Source organism: Umbelopsis ramanniana (assembly GCF_025399195.1).
Source record: "Umbelopsis ramanniana AG unplaced genomic scaffold K450scaffold_36, whole genome shotgun sequence".
Lineage (NCBI taxonomy): Eukaryota > Fungi > Mucoromycota > Umbelopsidomycetes > Umbelopsidales > Umbelopsidaceae > Umbelopsis > Umbelopsis ramanniana.
This window is the reverse complement of record NW_026252122.1, coordinates 140122-155402: the sequence shown is the minus strand read 5'-3', so window position 1 is coordinate 155402 and position 15281 is coordinate 140122. Positions and strand designations below refer to the sequence as shown.

Here is a 15281-nt window from a genome sequence, read left to right as displayed (position 1 = left end):
GTACAAGTGCATCCATGCCTGTCTAATTTTAATAGATCCATTTCAAGCTCTGTGCTTCACCCTCTCCAACAACATTGGTATTCTGCTTGAGCACAGCCTTGACTTTCTCAGCGACACCACGCTTGCCTTTGCGTTCCTTGAGGAACCAGTCGACTACTTCATTTTCGCTAAGCGCATAATCGCCAATGTCGGGAGCTTCACCAGTCACGACAAGCTTGATATCATTCTCTGAGGGAAGGGAATACTTGCGGTGAGGGTATTGGCTGTAGTCTTTGTCGGACAGGAGTTCGAGATCATGAGCTGGTGGTGTGTTAAAGTACTTTTTCAAGACATCTTTGGTATTGACCTCAGCAAGAGTGCTGGGTTGCCATTTTGGTGCGGTCTTGTTGACCAACGATGCAGTGACGCCCTCAGCAAAGTCGTGGTCAGCCTACTCAATTGTAAATTATTTAGTTGAAGTTGTGTTAAAGAGTCGCTATAAACATCACTTACGAGAGATTGTTGGACCATGCCATACTCCATTTTGAAGCAGCTTATAATGCTCTTTTGTGCGCCTTGTCTGACTTGTTCTAATGTGATCTTGAGGGAGCTAGGTGACATCTTGAGCAACGTATCCTTTGTTTCTTTAGCCCAAGCCGACTCCTCCTTGTCCAACGCAGCCATGATGTCCTCTACAGTCTTCTTTCCAAAAATCCTACGTGGCGATGCATCAGCTCGTGACGAATAAAACACAACATGAGCCTCTCTTCCGGCACTTACTTGTTAATGGACTTGCGTGTTTCGGGATCGAGAATGAAAGATTCAGCTGTGTCATTTTCGGTAAACTCTTCGATGGCATCGTTGATCACATCAAAATTGGATGTCTCCAGCTCAGATAGCCTTGCCTCTAATTCAGACAAGCGATTGGATGGGACATAATGTGTTGCAATACCTCCATAGCTATGTTCAATTTGTTAGTACATTGGTTCGTAAACAGGAGATATATAGATCCGCATAGCCATGCCACTTACAGAACATCCAACCCCTTTAGACGCTTGCCGGTCATACCGAGGTATGCTCCAATATGACCATCAAGTCTAGGCAAAAAGAAACTACCTCCAACATCGGGGAAGAATCCTATAGCTGTCTCGGGCATAGCAAACAGTGTGTTTTCAGTTGCAATACGGAATGGTGCGTGCACAGACAATCCCACACCTCCACCCACTATCAAAACACAGAGTTAGCCAGGGGCTGTGATAAATTATCCAGTAACCAACTACTTACTGGTGATTCCGTCCATTACTGAAACAAATGGAGTAGTCATGGTGGCAATGTAATGATCGACCTTGTATTCGTCTTCGAAGAACTTGAGTGCTTGAGGATCGTTTTTGGCAGATAGCTCGATGACGGCTGTTGAAAGAGAGTCGTCGTGAGCAATGGATACAATGGATATACGACGAAAAATAGAAATCTAACTTACTTCGAACATCACCTCCTGCACAAAAGCCCTTGCCACCACTACCTTTCAGTAACACGACTTTCGCCAGGTCGGAATTTTCCCACGCCTTTCAACAAAGCTGTCAGTTTCACCTAGAAAACCGAACCATCGATATCCCTTGAAAGTATTACCTCCAGCTGTGGTTTCATAGCGTTGATCATATTCCAGTTAAGGGCGTTAAGGCGCTTTGGTCGGTTCATAATCAAGTGTCGAGCGGCGAGTTGAGACTTGGTAATAATCTCTTGCTCGCTCTCGGCGGCTGCTCCACTTCCAGTTGACATCTAAAATACGAAGGTCAGGCGATTGCTCGATACATGGAGAAAGTAATTGATCACCGGCTTACAGTTCTGTTGCCTGTAGCAAGCCAAGATTCAAATTTGCCAAGTCGGTTTAACGCTGTTGCTGATGCAGAGGGCTTAGAGCGTGTGGTCATAACTGAGCGTGAAAAGGGTGAACAAGCAATGAAGGATTGATTTCGAGGAAGAGACCTCAAACTGTTCATTATGTAAGAGCAATTACGCAAACGTTGCAAAAAAGTACTCTCTCACACTACTTAAAAGCAAGCTCCGGCTCCCCCCACCCAACCACACTGATATGTTGTAGTATGCAGTCAATTACACGTGACTTAGCTCCAACCATCCTCCAAGGCAGTATCTCACTTCTCGCTATTCTGCAGGGCGATGTTTAGGTCTGGGCATTTCATTTATTCGCCTGTGTTCATGCTTTGCTCAGAATCTACCGTTACCACTGAAGCGCAATTCAATACAGCATTAGAATGATTGTCATTGGACCAAACGTCTACAAAATAATCCAATTAAAGCGCATTTTCGTGTCTTTGGCCGATCAATATGGACATTGGATCAAAAATTTCAACATAAAAAAAATAGCGTCGACAACAGGATTTGAACCTATGCGGGCAGAGCCCATGTGATTTCGAGTCACACTCCTTAACCACTCGGACATATCGACAGATTTTTTTTTGGGAAATCTCGGCTTTTAGTAGTTCTAACGTAAATATACACCTTGAGTGTAGGTTTCACTTCATCAGGACCGAGTTATTTCCATTGATACCAAACACAATAGAGCGCGACTAAATGGTACATAAGAGGCACTAAACTAATGGAATTTAAAAAATTGTAATAGATTGCGTTAAGCGTCTATATTGACACATAAAGTAGACTAGCTTTTGATATTGTATACGGACTGTGGCATGTAAGAAGTAAGATAGGTACACCACTATTGGAGGACGAAAAGCTCATTGAAAATTTAAGGAAGAAAATGTGAGGCTAATTATAAACTTTGTTACTAACGTTATTATGTCCATTCCACCTTTCTCACTCTCAGTTGTTGTAACCAAAAACGTCTTGTTACCTCGCTGACTGATATCGATTCATTTCATTGATATCAGATCGACATCAAATGCGCGAACAAGTCAAATTTTGAATTTGGGTTGGCTTGAGCAGCAATTACAGTCACTGAAGTACGAAGTCATGGGGGTGGCAGAATCCTCATATTGGTCAATGCCTCGTTGGCCTGATGAGCTTAGGCTTGAGTTTGCCTTTACATTTTGTTTATAGTTGTACCTATAGTCTTGATATTATGGCAATATTGTATTGAAAATTCAAAGTAATGGGCATATTGCTGTTGCAGAAAACTGCCCGACGCGACTTTACTTAGAAAGATACATATGCTAGGAATGAAGCTGGTATTAAATCAGAAATCTAACAACATATGGAGTACTAAACACAGAGAAGAGGAGAAACATTGCATACAATAACGAAACACCTTGCCGCTGTGTGAGTCCATGAGTATGCTAAGCATATATTTCTGGTTTGTTGTACCCTGATGTTCTTTTATGTCAAGTCGCACATATACGAAAACTCCGTCTACCGCAGCAGCAACCATGCCATCCAGCGTCTTCAACCGTGTGTGCGTACACTTTCTCCCACTTTCTTCTCGTTTAACATTCAGGTAATTGATCACCATCCAATCTTGTTCTTTTCGTCTTGCACAACTAAATTGGCCGCATCTCCTGTAATGTTCAGTCCAAATGGCAGTCAATACGTCTAATCCCTCGGATCTGCGACAATTAGTCGCTGACGGGTATAATGTCCTTGCCCAGCCCTACCTCGACTGGAGTAAGGGACCTGACGGAGGTGGCAACGGAGGAAATGATACGCCGCTAGAACGGCATTTTGATCAATTTCTGTCTCTCTTGTCCTCAAAACGCGATGAAACACAAGAAATGCAAGTACTGGAGATAGGCTGCGGCGCCGGCATCCCATGGACATCAAGGGTATCAAAAGCTTTGGCCGGAAATCTGACGGCTACAGATATCTCACATTCTCAGATAGAGCTCGCAAAAACGCATCTGTTACAGTGTGATCCACCGCACTCCAATGTCACTCTCCTTCTTCGCGACGCAATGGAACTGCAGTTCGATCCCAACCAGCTCGATGCGGTTTATGCTATATTCTCTCTAATCCATCTACCACAGCAGGACCAAAAGACGATACTAAAAAGAATTGCAACCTGGCTGAAACCGGACGGTTTGATGTTTATGAACTTTTCTGGTCAGCTTGAAAGTTCTGATGATGCAGAGGTTTGGCTGGATGGAAAGACCAAAATGTACTGGAGCTCATTAGGATTATTGAGCTATGATCAAGCCCTAGAAGAGGTTGGATTGAGTGTGATTACTCGAGATGTAGCGACTGTGGTCGAAGACGGGCGAGAAATCCCATTTGTATTCTACATTGTCAGGAAGAGATAAACTGTTGTACTTGGAGGAAAGGCTAGAAAATGTATCGAGCACAACAACCTTGTGGCTTAATGCCTCGAGTTAGTTGCAGGTATATTGTAGTATGGCTACTTGAAAACAAACTTATCAACAATCCCCACTAGTGACGTTTATAGGCACCATTGGGTAAAAATTAAGACACATATGCTTCAGTTGGTATTTTACTCTTGTACTTAGCAATTTACAGACAATCTTCTATCTATGATCTAATACATTTGTCCGTTACTGATTGAACAAGTTGTCGAAAATCTTCTTGACTTCATCATAAACTCCGTCGACAGAGTTTTCGCATGAAAGCTGTATAAGCAACCATCAGCACAAGTGCACTACGTACCCATTTTTGAAAAATTAGATCAATTCCTTACCTTCTTAACCTTTCCTTGAGTCTCATACTCCTCAATGACGGGGAAGCTGGTATCAGCGAAAACGCGGAAGCGCTTCTTGATAGACTCAATGTTGTCATCAATGCGACCAGAGCTCTCTCCGCGCTTGAGCAATCGCTTCAACAACACCTCTTCAGGGCATTCAAAGTACAAAACAAACTGGCAAGGAACCACCTAATAATACGTTCAACGTTAGTTCCTACGCCAAAGATATCCCGAGAAATGAGATTGTACACGAAGTAATAGCACTTACAGCCTCTTCGAATTTGACAGCTTGGTCAAGTTTACGTGGGAAGCCATCGATCAGGAAACGGGATTTGTTCTGCTTTTTCATAGCATCCTTCATAGCGTTTTCCAACAAAACAATGGTGACTTCCATGGGAACGATGAGACCATCCTTAATATAGCTCTTGATGAGTTCACCATATTGGGAGCCTTCACGTTGCTGTTCTTCACGCAAAAGATCGCCAGCTGTGGATCCAGTTGACAAGGGTTATTTAAAGAACATGTGCCAGAAATTTTTTATCAAAATACTGACCGGATAAGTGGACAAAGTCATAGTCCTCCTTAATCTTGGCACACTGGGTACCTTTACCAGCACCAGGACCACCTGCAAGCAAAGAAATCCTTTAGCAACCACGCACAGCCAGAGCATACATAGCCTTTACAACGTACCCAAGACAAAAACGACCGTAACATCCTTCTGATCAAAAGTGGGGATCTTTCTGTCCTCTAGGTTAGGGAGCTTAGGCTCCTTAGGTTTCTCGGCTGCTATCTTTTGCTTTCTAGGCAATGCTGATGGGTTCATGGTCACAAAGTTAGCTGTGAATTACTGATTGTGGAATATGTCGTATTCATATGACTGATATAGAAACATACGTTGGCCCTCTCGTGACTTGACAAGAGTATAGTAGGCAGCGAAACCTAAAGATGCAACGGCAATCATGGCGGCAGTGCTTGGCTTGCCACCGCTAGGCTTCTGGGCGCCAGCAGTGTAAGGGCGCTGGGCAACAGCTCTGAAAGGAGTTGGCTTGCTGATAGGAGCACGGACAATGGAGGTTCCCAGTCGTGTACGGGCGAGAGCTGCACGAAGAGCCATTTGGTATGTTAATGAAGTTTGACCTGTTCAAAAGGTTGGAGGAACGTGTCGGGAGTAAAAAAAATATTACTGGGTTTGGCGCGGCTGGCTTCAGGAACAAAAAAATTTCAAAGTGATCGAGAGCGTGGCTGCCGCTAAAGGTTACCGAAATTTCAAAAATGTGTAATAGCAAGCAACAACTCAATTGTAGCTGTCCTACTTCATTAACCTCAATGACAGATTCTCAATTGTCATCCACCGCCAGATTATGAGTGAAGCTGATAGGTTTTTCTGCTCAGAATTGTCAAACATTTAGTATAACCTTGCTTATTTCATCTATTTTTATGCTTTCTGGACTATGTAACCATGCTTCCAATCTAGGAGACAGCCAATGTTCGAAGCACTGATAGCCAATATAACAGCAAGTAGTACCTGATTCGCTGAGATTAGCTACAAAGTGGAATCCCGACTCTGTTACTGTAGCACAAATTTTATATTTCTTCAAAAACTCGGATTTCTGGTTCAACCTCTCTTTTAACACTCTTTCAATACCGTATAAATCATCTCTTTTGCTGAAAATCGATGCCTACAGCGATTGTAGCAGCCACTTGGCTGTTCCAAGCGTTTTCGCTCATTACTTTATTAGCATTAGTAGGATACGCCGTTCTTAATCCTTCTAGAGGGCATATAGCAACGACCATAGTCGGTATACTACTGTTTGTATCCGGTATGCTCAATGTCGCACTTGCTTCAGGAGCCAAATTCTCCATGTTGGTAGAACAGATCTTCTCTATCATATCTGTATTATCATTTGGTATTACGGCAGCAGCACAAATCGTAGCTATCGGCGAATCATGGTTGCCGAAAGGAGAAACACTCAATCGGGCGTACGGTAGCGTTCGATTGGGTTGTGCTGTGCTGGCCATCTTGGGCATTGCAACCATTGGAGTTGCATTGAGCAACAAGCAGATCATCCTACCAAACTCTGTTTCCGGCGGTCTTTCAATAGCGGTACACTCATTTTCCTTATGTACGCTTTGGGCAGCGACCGTGTATGCTTGGGGGCCGACCCATACGAAATTTTACACCATGGCAAAGGAGCTTCATCAGAAACGCCAACAAAGAGCGCTGGACGCATGGTATGTTATGATCTATGCATGACGATTTTTGGGACGTTTGTTGTTTATAGGACTAAACCCTTTGTGTCCTGTAGGCGATTACGCTGCTACATGGCTGTTCTCGCCATATACACTATTATGACCATTGTCGTTATGGCACTTTCAGCGCAATACAACAATGTTTCGGAGAGCTTATGGTTATGGATAAGGTTGGTTCTTAGAGCTTAATGATGCGATAGATCAGCCTCCAGACGTTTTGCCTAACACTTTTGGTTAGGCTGTTGGTATTGCTTAGCAGCCAGATTTCAGTTCCATCATCGTGGCTACCTACCTCCGAATATGATCTAGATCAGTTCCAGGGCAATCAGCAAATGTATTTGCGTACGCCCGATATACAGGTAATGGGACCCATGAAGAGCGGTGATATTCATATCCCATTATCACCACCACCGCCTGTTCCTGCTCATGCTTCACCACCCAAATCATACATGCCGGGAATGGAGCAGATACCGACGCCAGAAGAAGAACAAAAGCAATTACAAGAATACGAGCGTTATCAGGAAAGTCCCATTAAGCAGCCATTACTCTTACCTCCAATGTTGAGCGGCAACGACATGTCATATCGTATTCCCAGTGTACGTATCAGTGGATTACGTATGTCTCAAGTGTGGAACGACAAGAACATGAATCACTCATGATTCATGACATGCTACTGTAATATATTGCCCCAATCTTGTTATCTCAACACATAAAACATAATACGATATAATTATTAAACATACACTTTCGGCGGACTCAAATTGTGGGGTACCCGTGCGTTGGTCATGTCCGCATTGACCATAGTCGCGCCTTTGCATGCTTCACAGCATCTTTCAAACTGACTATACATGCTTTTGGAACAGCATCAAATATTATGAGTTTCCACCGGTTTATTCCCTTGAGCGTCTTAATTTACATCGAGATGGAAGATACCAAACTAGTCTATTTTTAATAGGGGGTCACCAAGCAGTATTTACGGTGCATCTCCACCGCGTAGAAATTGCTTCTTGTGAATGGATGGGTCTACAAAGTCCTTTTGGCTCCAAATGCCTTTCTTTCGTCGCCTATAGTGAACCATTTGAAGTTAATAACATATCCAAATGCGTAGACAGTGGCCCTATTCATTTTTCCTTACTTTGCTTGCTGCTCTGCTTTTTCAAGCTTGGCAAGGTACTTGCCATACTCTGCCCCTTTGGATGTATATATGCTGGCCATGCCTGCCTTGAGCATTTCTACAGAGACGTTACGTCGAATCCAATAAAATGGCCAGGTACGTAGATGGGCCATAGCAACCTATTACGTTGAAGATTGTACATGAAGACTATGGTTAATGATAAAGAGTATTTTACGTCAATGGCACAACACCTACTTACCACACGATCATATCGGTCTCTACTGTACAACTCCAGGTGAACCTTTTTGTTTAGGGAGAGGTTTGTGAGCCAATCCTTGGATTCCGCGGAGAATGGCTGAGCGGGCATACCAAAGTGAGCGCCTTCTGGAGCATCAACGCCAGCCAATCGCACATGAAGAGTCTGATCCTTCAGTTCTGTAGACGACGATGTTACTCTACGACAGCCTCGGGTAATTCGAAGGGGTCGTCACCTACCTTTCCGAGTAGTTGGCACGCTTCGCAACCAGCCCCAACCTATGCCAGGAGTATGGTAAACACGAAAATTATCACTATCGCCAACGGAAACAACTTTTCCTTTGACTCTCTGGCTTTTGGCAAAGGCTTGTGGTGGTATATGCGCAGCCGTTGGATATCGTTTTCCGACAATCAGTCGAAAGAGGGCAAATGACGCCGGAATGCCAATGGCGGCTGCCGCTACTGACCATCCTATGGGCGCTTTTTCTATTTCTTCGGGGATCGCCTTCATGGTACGCTCAAGGACGTTCGATGCGTTATGTTCCTTGTCATTGAACAAAGTCTGCCACCATGGCAGATCATCCTTGTTGCCCATTCTCGAAGTGTTAACGGAATTTGAAAATTTTGTTCTTTTCAAATTGTCGAAAACCCTGGTTTTTTTTTATCAAGATTCCTTACCTTGAAAAATAATGGCGGCAAGGGCAGCAACTAGAGCCATCGCAAATGCTGCGGTTCGTGCCAAGATTGCATCGAGACCGTCTATTTCCCCCAGAGTCTCCCATGCTTTCCGACAACTTGCCACATCTCCAACCTACATTCGGGTCAGTGGCACCCCCACCAGACCGGCCTTTATCCCAGCCTTGCGTTGCTTTTCCTCCGAGGCACCACAGCAATACAGAACACTATCATTCTACAAATTCAGCCCTATAGACCGAAATAGCTTGAAGGGGCTGAGAGAAGAATTGCTGGCAGATCTCCATGCTATGGGTATCGTTGGCCGTATTTATATCGCCTCCGAAGGCATCAACGCTCAAATGTCATGTCCAGAAAAGCACCTTCCTCAGCTCAAATTGTATCTACAAACGAAATTGAAGTCGTTATTTGGAGAGCTGATGGATTTGAATTTGGGAACCGAGCACTCAAGGTCATTCCGGGCTTTGCACGTCCGTATTCGCAAGCAACTTGTTTCTGACGGAATGAAAGAAGGCACATATGATCTGTCACTACAGCCCTCTCACCTACACCCAAAGGACTGGCACGCAAAATTGGAAAAAGCAAGAGCATCCGGTAAAAACCCAATTCTGATTGATATGCGAAATCACTATGAAAGTCAAATTGGCTATTTTGAAGGTGCCATCAAGCCGGACGTCGAAACTTTCAAGGGCAGCATGAAAGCCATGAATGAAATTGTCAAGGATATACCAAAAGACCAAGAAGTGTACATGTACTGCACAGGTTAGAATTTCGTCTTTGAAGGAGAATGCACCAAATGGTATGCCATGACTGACTGTCAATTACTTATTAGGAGGCATTCGGTGTTCCAAGGCAGGAGCAATTCTGAGATCAGCAGGAGGATTTGAGACCGTTCATATGGTTGCTGGTGGTGTTACAGCATATGGAAGATGGATTCAGGCCCAAGAAGACAAGATGAGATCCCTGTTTCGAGGCAAAAATTTCACATTCGATGCTCGACTTGGTGAACGCATATCCGACGAAGTTCTCTCGCAATGCCATATATGCGGGCATACGTGCGACTCATTTACAAACTGTGTTAATGCTTCATGTAATTTACTATTGGTGGCGTGTTCGAATTGTAGAGCACGATTCAAGCACACCTGTGGTCGACCTGAATGCTACAAGGTGGTAGAGGACTATTATGATCAGGGTGTCGGACGATCGTTCAAGAAGCTCGGTGATTACAGCGAACGAACAGTCGTCGGTGTTGGAGCCAGTTGTGAGCATCCGCACGATACACGAATTCGCGCATCACAGGTGCTCGGAGAACCAGGCGACGTTATGAAGAAATGGGAGCAGTTAGGCTTAGAATTGCCGCCTTTGAACACTCCGGTTTAAAAATACCAGTCTCGCATTAGAAAAAAAGGATAATGGTTGTAATACTAGATTGTTTGTTGTATGTGTGTGTATGATAGAAAGAAAGAAAAAAAAGAGAGCAAGAATTCAAAACAGAAAGTCTTTGAGCTACAAAACTAATCTACAGGAATGCAGCGCATACTGGGCTCTGAAGAACCTCCTGAGGTCCACAATGAGATTGTGATAGCCGAGGTATAGATCATGGATGACATGCCAAATACAATAAGGAAGATATCGCCTGCTCTCTGACGCCAGTTAACAGCGATTGCCTTCATATGGAATAGAGGAGGGAACAAGAAGCCAAGGGGTATACAGCACGCTGAACCAATGATAGACACGAATTTGTCAAGGTCCTACATCGAGTGGAATGAAAACATGTTGAGTTAAGGCCGTCAAAGTGGATCGATGTCTAGAATACTTACGTTGGAGCCGCCAATGGCAATGATGGCACAGACTACAACCATACCGAACCGGAACATGTTCTTTTGCCACTTCACTTTCATGTTTGTTTTACCTGACAAAGTGAACAAGCCATTCTCCATAATGCGAATGGCAGGGAACAGCTGCAGGGGAATAGATAAGCAAATGGCCATGGCATAGAGTAGCTGTACCGAGTTGACCACGGCACTGTGAGCGGGAAGATTGAGAAGAATGACAGTCTCCACTTTATCACCGAATGCCAGGTAAGAAACAACACCAACAGATGTGAACAGAACAGTCATGAAAATCATGCTTCCTGTGAGCACCTTGGGGAACTTCTCTGGTTCCTTCATGGACTCAGCAATGGGAATAACTGTGAACCAATACCTGATTAGCACTTGAAGCTCGCTTTTAGTGGATTCCACAAAGAACGCTTACCTAAACCAATGCCTTCAAAAGTAAATACAGCGGTACCGACGAACAATGGGAATGAGTTAGCGTTGATGATCCATTCGATGTTTCCTAGGCCCCTGGTAACGAGGACAAAGGTGTCGTAGTAGTAAAGATAAGATAGACCAATCAGAATGAATAAATCGGCGATCAGCGCGAACACGGATAACTTTTGAATCTTTCTTATCATAGCCAATGGAACAAATATGAACAGCTGTGCGAAGATGAGCCAATGTAAGCTGATATCAGTCTTGCAATTCGAGACCGACATGATGAATGCATGAATGTTCTGGGCCACAAAAACCATATAAGCGCAAACAAATCCAACCTGAAAATAACAATGAAGTTCAGTTGATGCGATCGAATCAGTTCAGACAAAACAGGAGAGACACTGACTTGCGAGACGGCAATAGAAAACAAAACAAACAACCGCATGGCCGGACCAAAGAGCACACCACCCATATCACCAAAGGACACAGGAACTTTGTTCCTTGTTTGAATCAACAGCAAGAACGACCACAGAGACAATCCAGCAATCAATAGCATGACGGATGTTGAGAACAACAAACCACCATTTGAGAAACTAAGGAGGAGTTGAGAGCAGGGGTTGTGTTAAATCGATGAGCAAATGTATGTTTGGCAACTAAGCATATGCACTTACGCCTTTGGTAGAAACATAACACCTGTATTGCAATGAAAAGGTAGATGCCATATCAGTATAAAAATCACCAATTTGAACCATACGTAACACAAATTCGGTCCCACGGTTGCTCCAATCCCCCCACAGATAACCACGTACCTGTGCCGATAAAGGACTTGAGAATCAAAAAGACTGCTTTGGATGGCGTGGCAGTGCCTTGGACGGGTTCTAGCTCTCGGCCAGGCAGTAGAGGAGCTTCTTCGTCGATGCGAGCCAGTATATCCTCATCGCCTTCATCGTCTTCCAAATCCTCACCACCGAAATGTCCATATAGTGCCAAGAAGTCAACAAAACTACTAGTCATCCATCCTGGAGGGTTCTGTCCTTTGATGATAGCTTGTTTGTACACGTAATGTCTTCTAAAACCTCCTGGGGCTCTTAATTTCAACAGCGCCGGGTCTGACGGTTCACCCCTAGGCAAGGAAAAGGACTGGGATCGCTTTCTCCTAGCTTCCTCCTGCTCAACATTCTCAACATATTTGTATATACCATGAGTTATAGCCCCCCCTGGTAGCTGATGGAAGCTACGAGCATCGTCCGATTCTACTACATAACTGTGAGGAGACGTTCCATACGAGGAAGCAGGCGATCCTGTAGCAAGATGCATTTTTACAACCTTGGCGATTTCTTCGTCAGGAAGATCACCATGCGTGTCATGGTGCTTAACAGGTGTTGAGCTCCGAGACTGGCGTTCGAGTTCCGGACGATTTGAGTTATGTCCTATACTTCTGGCCGGCGATGAGCTTAATCGAGCAGTAAGTTCACTTCGATCAAATGACGTGGCCAGATTGCCATGAGCGTTGCTCAATTTCAAATTGTCCTCCTCCCAGCGATGTCTAGCGTGATCGCCTTCAGGCCTTATATACGGGCTACCTGAGTTACTTGGTTTTGGAGAGCCCATTGTCAAGCTTTGGAAAGACAGTAGAGGACACCACATCGTGACTTTTTCGGGATTTTTGCAATTGCTATTTTGAAAGTCCGCACAACAGCCAAATCCTCAGACCGTGCGCATAGGCGGAAAAATATCCCCTTAGCAACTTCTGCCCAATATCAGCCGGTTACTAGCAGTTGCTGTTAACGAAAATGAAGAAAAAGGACATCCTATTCTACAACTCTTGACGGAAGACAATATAAGCATGACTTTTAATGACAGATCACCTGCCAGCCACTTTGGGTGTGTGTCATCCTTGAAAATGACATGCTGTGTAATACTAAAGTCGTCGTTAGGTTATCGCCTAAACAATGCGAACGCTGGTTTTCAAAAAAGGCTGTAGATTGCAGCCTGTCATATTCGAGCATCTTTCGATTTGATATTTAAGCTATTTGTTATTGTAAACATTGTGCAAAGCGGGCATGCTCCTTTGGTTTTCTGAAAAAATGCGAGCTGCGAAAAATGTTTGGGTTTAACAAAACCAGACCGTAGCATACTCTATACAGAACTGAGGAACCCCACGGGGAAAAGATACAGTAGTAGTGTTTTTAGGCTTTTTTCTATTGTACAGCCGCTATACTGGCACTTTATTTGCAATGACATTGCTAATGCAAGAAAAGCAATGGGGGGAATTATGACTTGAATGTTGATCACACAAACACATGTGACATATGAATCCAGCTGACACCACGCTCGGCAACGTTACAAACAATTGGCCTGCATCACCAATGCACATCCTTTTCCCGAGGAGCAATATACTACGAGTCAAACGGTGAATAAGTTAAAGATGAGCTATGTTTGCAAACTACCTCCAAATCAAATTATTCACCGATCGGCCCCGGATACTGAATTACATTTGTATCGAACTAATAATCCTCGATTGAAACACTTCTTAGTTTGTTTTCATGTCGAACGAAGCCGATATAACTTCTCAGTGGCCAGGCCATGATACCGACGCCAGTGGATCGACAGAAACGATTGTCAGTGACTCGCTAACCAATTCCTTGACCGCAACTACCGTTGTCGCGTCGGCTTACTCTGCATCCTCTCAAAAACCTTCACAATGGCTAGTTGAGACGCAACGCTATTCGAAAGTCAACCGAATTGTCCTCATCTCTCTCGGTATGCTCGTTTTTGTCGCGCTTATGGCTGGATTGGTGTATTGGATCGTCAGCTTTTATGCCTTTCCACCAAGTTATTCAACAAAGTATTCCGATGTTCCATATCCAAAGCAATTGAATACTACCATAGTCAAAAACGGTGATCTCCACCAGTCATTCTATGGTATTGGATACACGCCAAGTCATACGCAGTACCCCCAATGTGGTTCAACAGCAGAAGAAGTTTTAGAGGACATAAAAGTGCTTAGCCAGCTGACATCAAGGTTGCGGATATACGGTATGCATCTGAATTTGAGAAGTGAAATTCACTCATTGACTGCTCTTGCTTTTTTGTTTTCATTGTTGTTATTTACGTTTTACTGACATGTGGACTGGGGGAAAATTCTCAACTTGTACGCATATAGGCATGGACTGTAATGCAGCAAACTATACTCTGATGGCTATCAACTTATTGGATGTCAATATGACAACACTTCTTACACTTTGGGTAGACGGCGATGAGTCTACTTACCAACGACAAAAAGAAACCTTGTTTCAGATCATCGATGAATATGGTACATCACGAATTGACGGTGTATCGGTTGGTAACGAAGTCCTCTTTAGAAACAAGACCGCAGAGCCGGATCTGATCCAGAAAATGACATCTTTGAGAGAGGAATTCCGGTCTCGCCAAATCTACCTTAACATCACAACCACCGACCTTGCCAACTTGCTCGATCCAAAAGTCATTCTAGCTGAAGACGTCGTTATGGCCAATATTCACCCGTACTTTGGTGGCGTTCCCATTGAAGATGCAACTAACTGGACCATGTCATTCAGCGAATCAGAACTTTTCAAACCAGCAAGACTTGCAAGGAAATCCGTGGCCGCTATTGCTGAGGTTGGATGGCCAAGTCGTGGTGTGTCCAACAGCGACAGTGTGCCTTCCTTGACCAATTTGCAGACCTTTGTAGATGATTTTGTGTGTCATGCAAATAAGGCCAATGTTCGATACTACTACTTTGAAGCCTTTGATGAGCCATGGAAGTCAAAAGAAAATGAATTGGAAGGAAGCTGGGGCATCATGGACGAAAATCGTAACCTCAAGGTTCGCATTCCTGTATGCTAGATTACAAAGCACTTGATTACATAATATATCGATTTCATGCAATATGAAACTGAATTAATAATTGAAAGTCTGAGGGTGTCCTTGTAGCGTGATTTTTTACATATTCATTGTTTGAAGACCATCTTTTATGTCGATGAATCATACGTTTTTTTTGCCACGTGGAGAAGTTTTTTTTTAAAACAATGGCACTGGAAAGATT

General features: G+C 43.9%; 7 protein-coding genes and 1 non-coding gene across 8 annotated transcripts; 3 read left to right on the top strand and 5 right to left on the bottom strand.

Moving 5' to 3' along the window:
* Positions 1 to 28: 28 nt before the first annotated feature.
* Positions 29 to 1758, bottom strand: K450DRAFT_176133 (uncharacterized protein; the record flags this gene model as incomplete). Its single annotated transcript, XM_051584235.1, has 7 exons — positions 29 to 430; positions 493 to 694; positions 760 to 939; positions 1011 to 1203; positions 1264 to 1389; positions 1460 to 1544; positions 1609 to 1758. 7 exons carry the CDS (start codon positions 1756 to 1758, stop codon positions 29 to 31), a joined length of 1338 nt encoding a protein of 445 aa, XP_051443680.1.
* Positions 1759 to 2364: 606 nt separating this feature from the next.
* Positions 2365 to 2446, bottom strand: K450DRAFT_t67. Its single transcript has one exon. It is a non-coding gene; the product is annotated as a tRNA-Ser (tRNA).
* Positions 2447 to 3484: 1038 nt separating this feature from the next.
* On the top strand, positions 3485 to 4609 carry K450DRAFT_246003 (uncharacterized protein). The gene has a single exon (XM_051589843.1). The coding sequence runs from the start codon at positions 3528 to 3530 to the stop codon at positions 4245 to 4247; it is 720 nt and encodes a 239-aa protein (XP_051443679.1). The 5' UTR covers positions 3485 to 3527; the 3' UTR covers positions 4248 to 4609.
* On the bottom strand, positions 4497 to 5465 carry K450DRAFT_176029 (uncharacterized protein; the record flags this gene model as incomplete). The annotated part of the gene is made up of 5 exons (XM_051584233.1): positions 4497 to 4571; positions 4640 to 4831; positions 4911 to 5128; positions 5196 to 5267; positions 5333 to 5465. The coding sequence occupies 5 exons, from the start codon at positions 5463 to 5465 to the stop codon at positions 4497 to 4499; spliced, it is 690 nt and encodes a 229-aa protein (XP_051443678.1).
* Positions 5466 to 7672: 2207 nt separating this feature from the next.
* Positions 7673 to 8896, bottom strand: K450DRAFT_245992 (uncharacterized protein). The gene is made up of 4 exons (XM_051589842.1): positions 8502 to 8896; positions 8266 to 8441; positions 8028 to 8185; positions 7673 to 7956 (listed from the first exon to the last, which is right to left on the bottom strand). The coding sequence occupies exons 1-4, from the start codon at positions 8854 to 8856 to the stop codon at positions 7866 to 7868; spliced, it is 780 nt and encodes a 259-aa protein (XP_051443677.1). The 5' UTR covers positions 8857 to 8896; the 3' UTR covers positions 7673 to 7865.
* K450DRAFT_245990 (uncharacterized protein) lies at positions 8892 to 10539 on the top strand. The gene is made up of 2 exons (XM_051589841.1): positions 8892 to 9716; positions 9787 to 10539. Exons 1-2 carry the CDS (start codon positions 8951 to 8953, stop codon positions 10332 to 10334), a joined length of 1314 nt encoding a protein of 437 aa, XP_051443676.1. The 5' UTR covers positions 8892 to 8950; the 3' UTR covers positions 10335 to 10539.
* Positions 10402 to 12831, bottom strand: K450DRAFT_245987 (uncharacterized protein). The gene is made up of 6 exons (XM_051589840.1): positions 12022 to 12831; positions 11884 to 11905; positions 11619 to 11805; positions 11211 to 11550; positions 10775 to 11145; positions 10402 to 10705 (listed from the first exon to the last, which is right to left on the bottom strand). The coding sequence occupies exons 1-6, from the start codon at positions 12821 to 12823 to the stop codon at positions 10469 to 10471; spliced, it is 1959 nt and encodes a 652-aa protein (XP_051443675.1). The 5' UTR covers positions 12824 to 12831; the 3' UTR covers positions 10402 to 10468.
* Positions 12832 to 13425: 594 nt separating this feature from the next.
* K450DRAFT_245982 (uncharacterized protein) lies at positions 13426 to 15173 on the top strand. Its single transcript, XM_051589839.1, has 2 exons — positions 13426 to 14251; positions 14379 to 15173. Exons 1-2 carry the CDS (start codon positions 13759 to 13761, stop codon positions 15080 to 15082), a joined length of 1197 nt encoding a protein of 398 aa, XP_051443674.1. The 5' UTR covers positions 13426 to 13758; the 3' UTR covers positions 15083 to 15173.
* The last annotated feature ends 108 nt before the right edge of the window (positions 15174 to 15281 follow it).

What these genes read in the sequence shown, in the direction of transcription:
- K450DRAFT_246003 (XM_051589843.1), top strand. Translation starts at nt 3,528, where the DNA reads ATGGCAGTCAATACGTCTAATCCCTCGGATCTGCGACAATTAGTCGCT.
- K450DRAFT_245992 (XM_051589842.1), bottom strand. Translation starts at nt 8,856, where the DNA reads ATGGGCAACAAGGATGATCTGCCATGGTGGCAGACTTTGTTCAATGAC. An exon ending in GAGACCGATATGATCGTGTG is followed by an intron (nt 8,186 to 8,265) that starts GTAAGTAGGTGT and finishes TCAACGTAATAG; the next exon opens with GTTGCTATGGCCCATCTACG. An exon ending in AAAGCAGAGCAGCAAGCAAA is followed by an intron (nt 7,957 to 8,027) that starts GTAAGGAAAAAT and finishes GGTTCACTATAG; the next exon opens with GCGACGAAAGAAAGGCATTT.
- K450DRAFT_245990 (XM_051589841.1), top strand. Translation starts at nt 8,951, where the DNA reads ATGGCGGCAAGGGCAGCAACTAGAGCCATCGCAAATGCTGCGGTTCGT. An exon ending in AGTGTACATGTACTGCACAG is followed by an intron (nt 9,717 to 9,786) that starts GTTAGAATTTCG and finishes ATTACTTATTAG; the next exon opens with GAGGCATTCGGTGTTCCAAG.
- K450DRAFT_245987 (XM_051589840.1), bottom strand. Translation starts at nt 12,823, where the DNA reads ATGGGCTCTCCAAAACCAAGTAACTCAGGTAGCCCGTATATAAGGCCT. An exon ending in GTTATGTTTCTACCAAAGGC is followed by an intron (nt 11,806 to 11,883) that starts GTAAGTGCATAT and finishes ACTCCTCCTTAG; the next exon opens with TTTCTCAAATGGTGGTTTGT. An exon ending in TTTTGAAGGCATTGGTTTAG is followed by an intron (nt 11,146 to 11,210) that starts GTAAGCGTTCTT and finishes ATTGGTTCACAG; the next exon opens with TTATTCCCATTGCTGAGTCC.
- K450DRAFT_245982 (XM_051589839.1), top strand. Translation starts at nt 13,759, where the DNA reads ATGTCGAACGAAGCCGATATAACTTCTCAGTGGCCAGGCCATGATACC. An exon ending in ATCAAGGTTGCGGATATACG is followed by an intron (nt 14,252 to 14,378) that starts GTATGCATCTGA and finishes GTACGCATATAG; the next exon opens with GCATGGACTGTAATGCAGCA.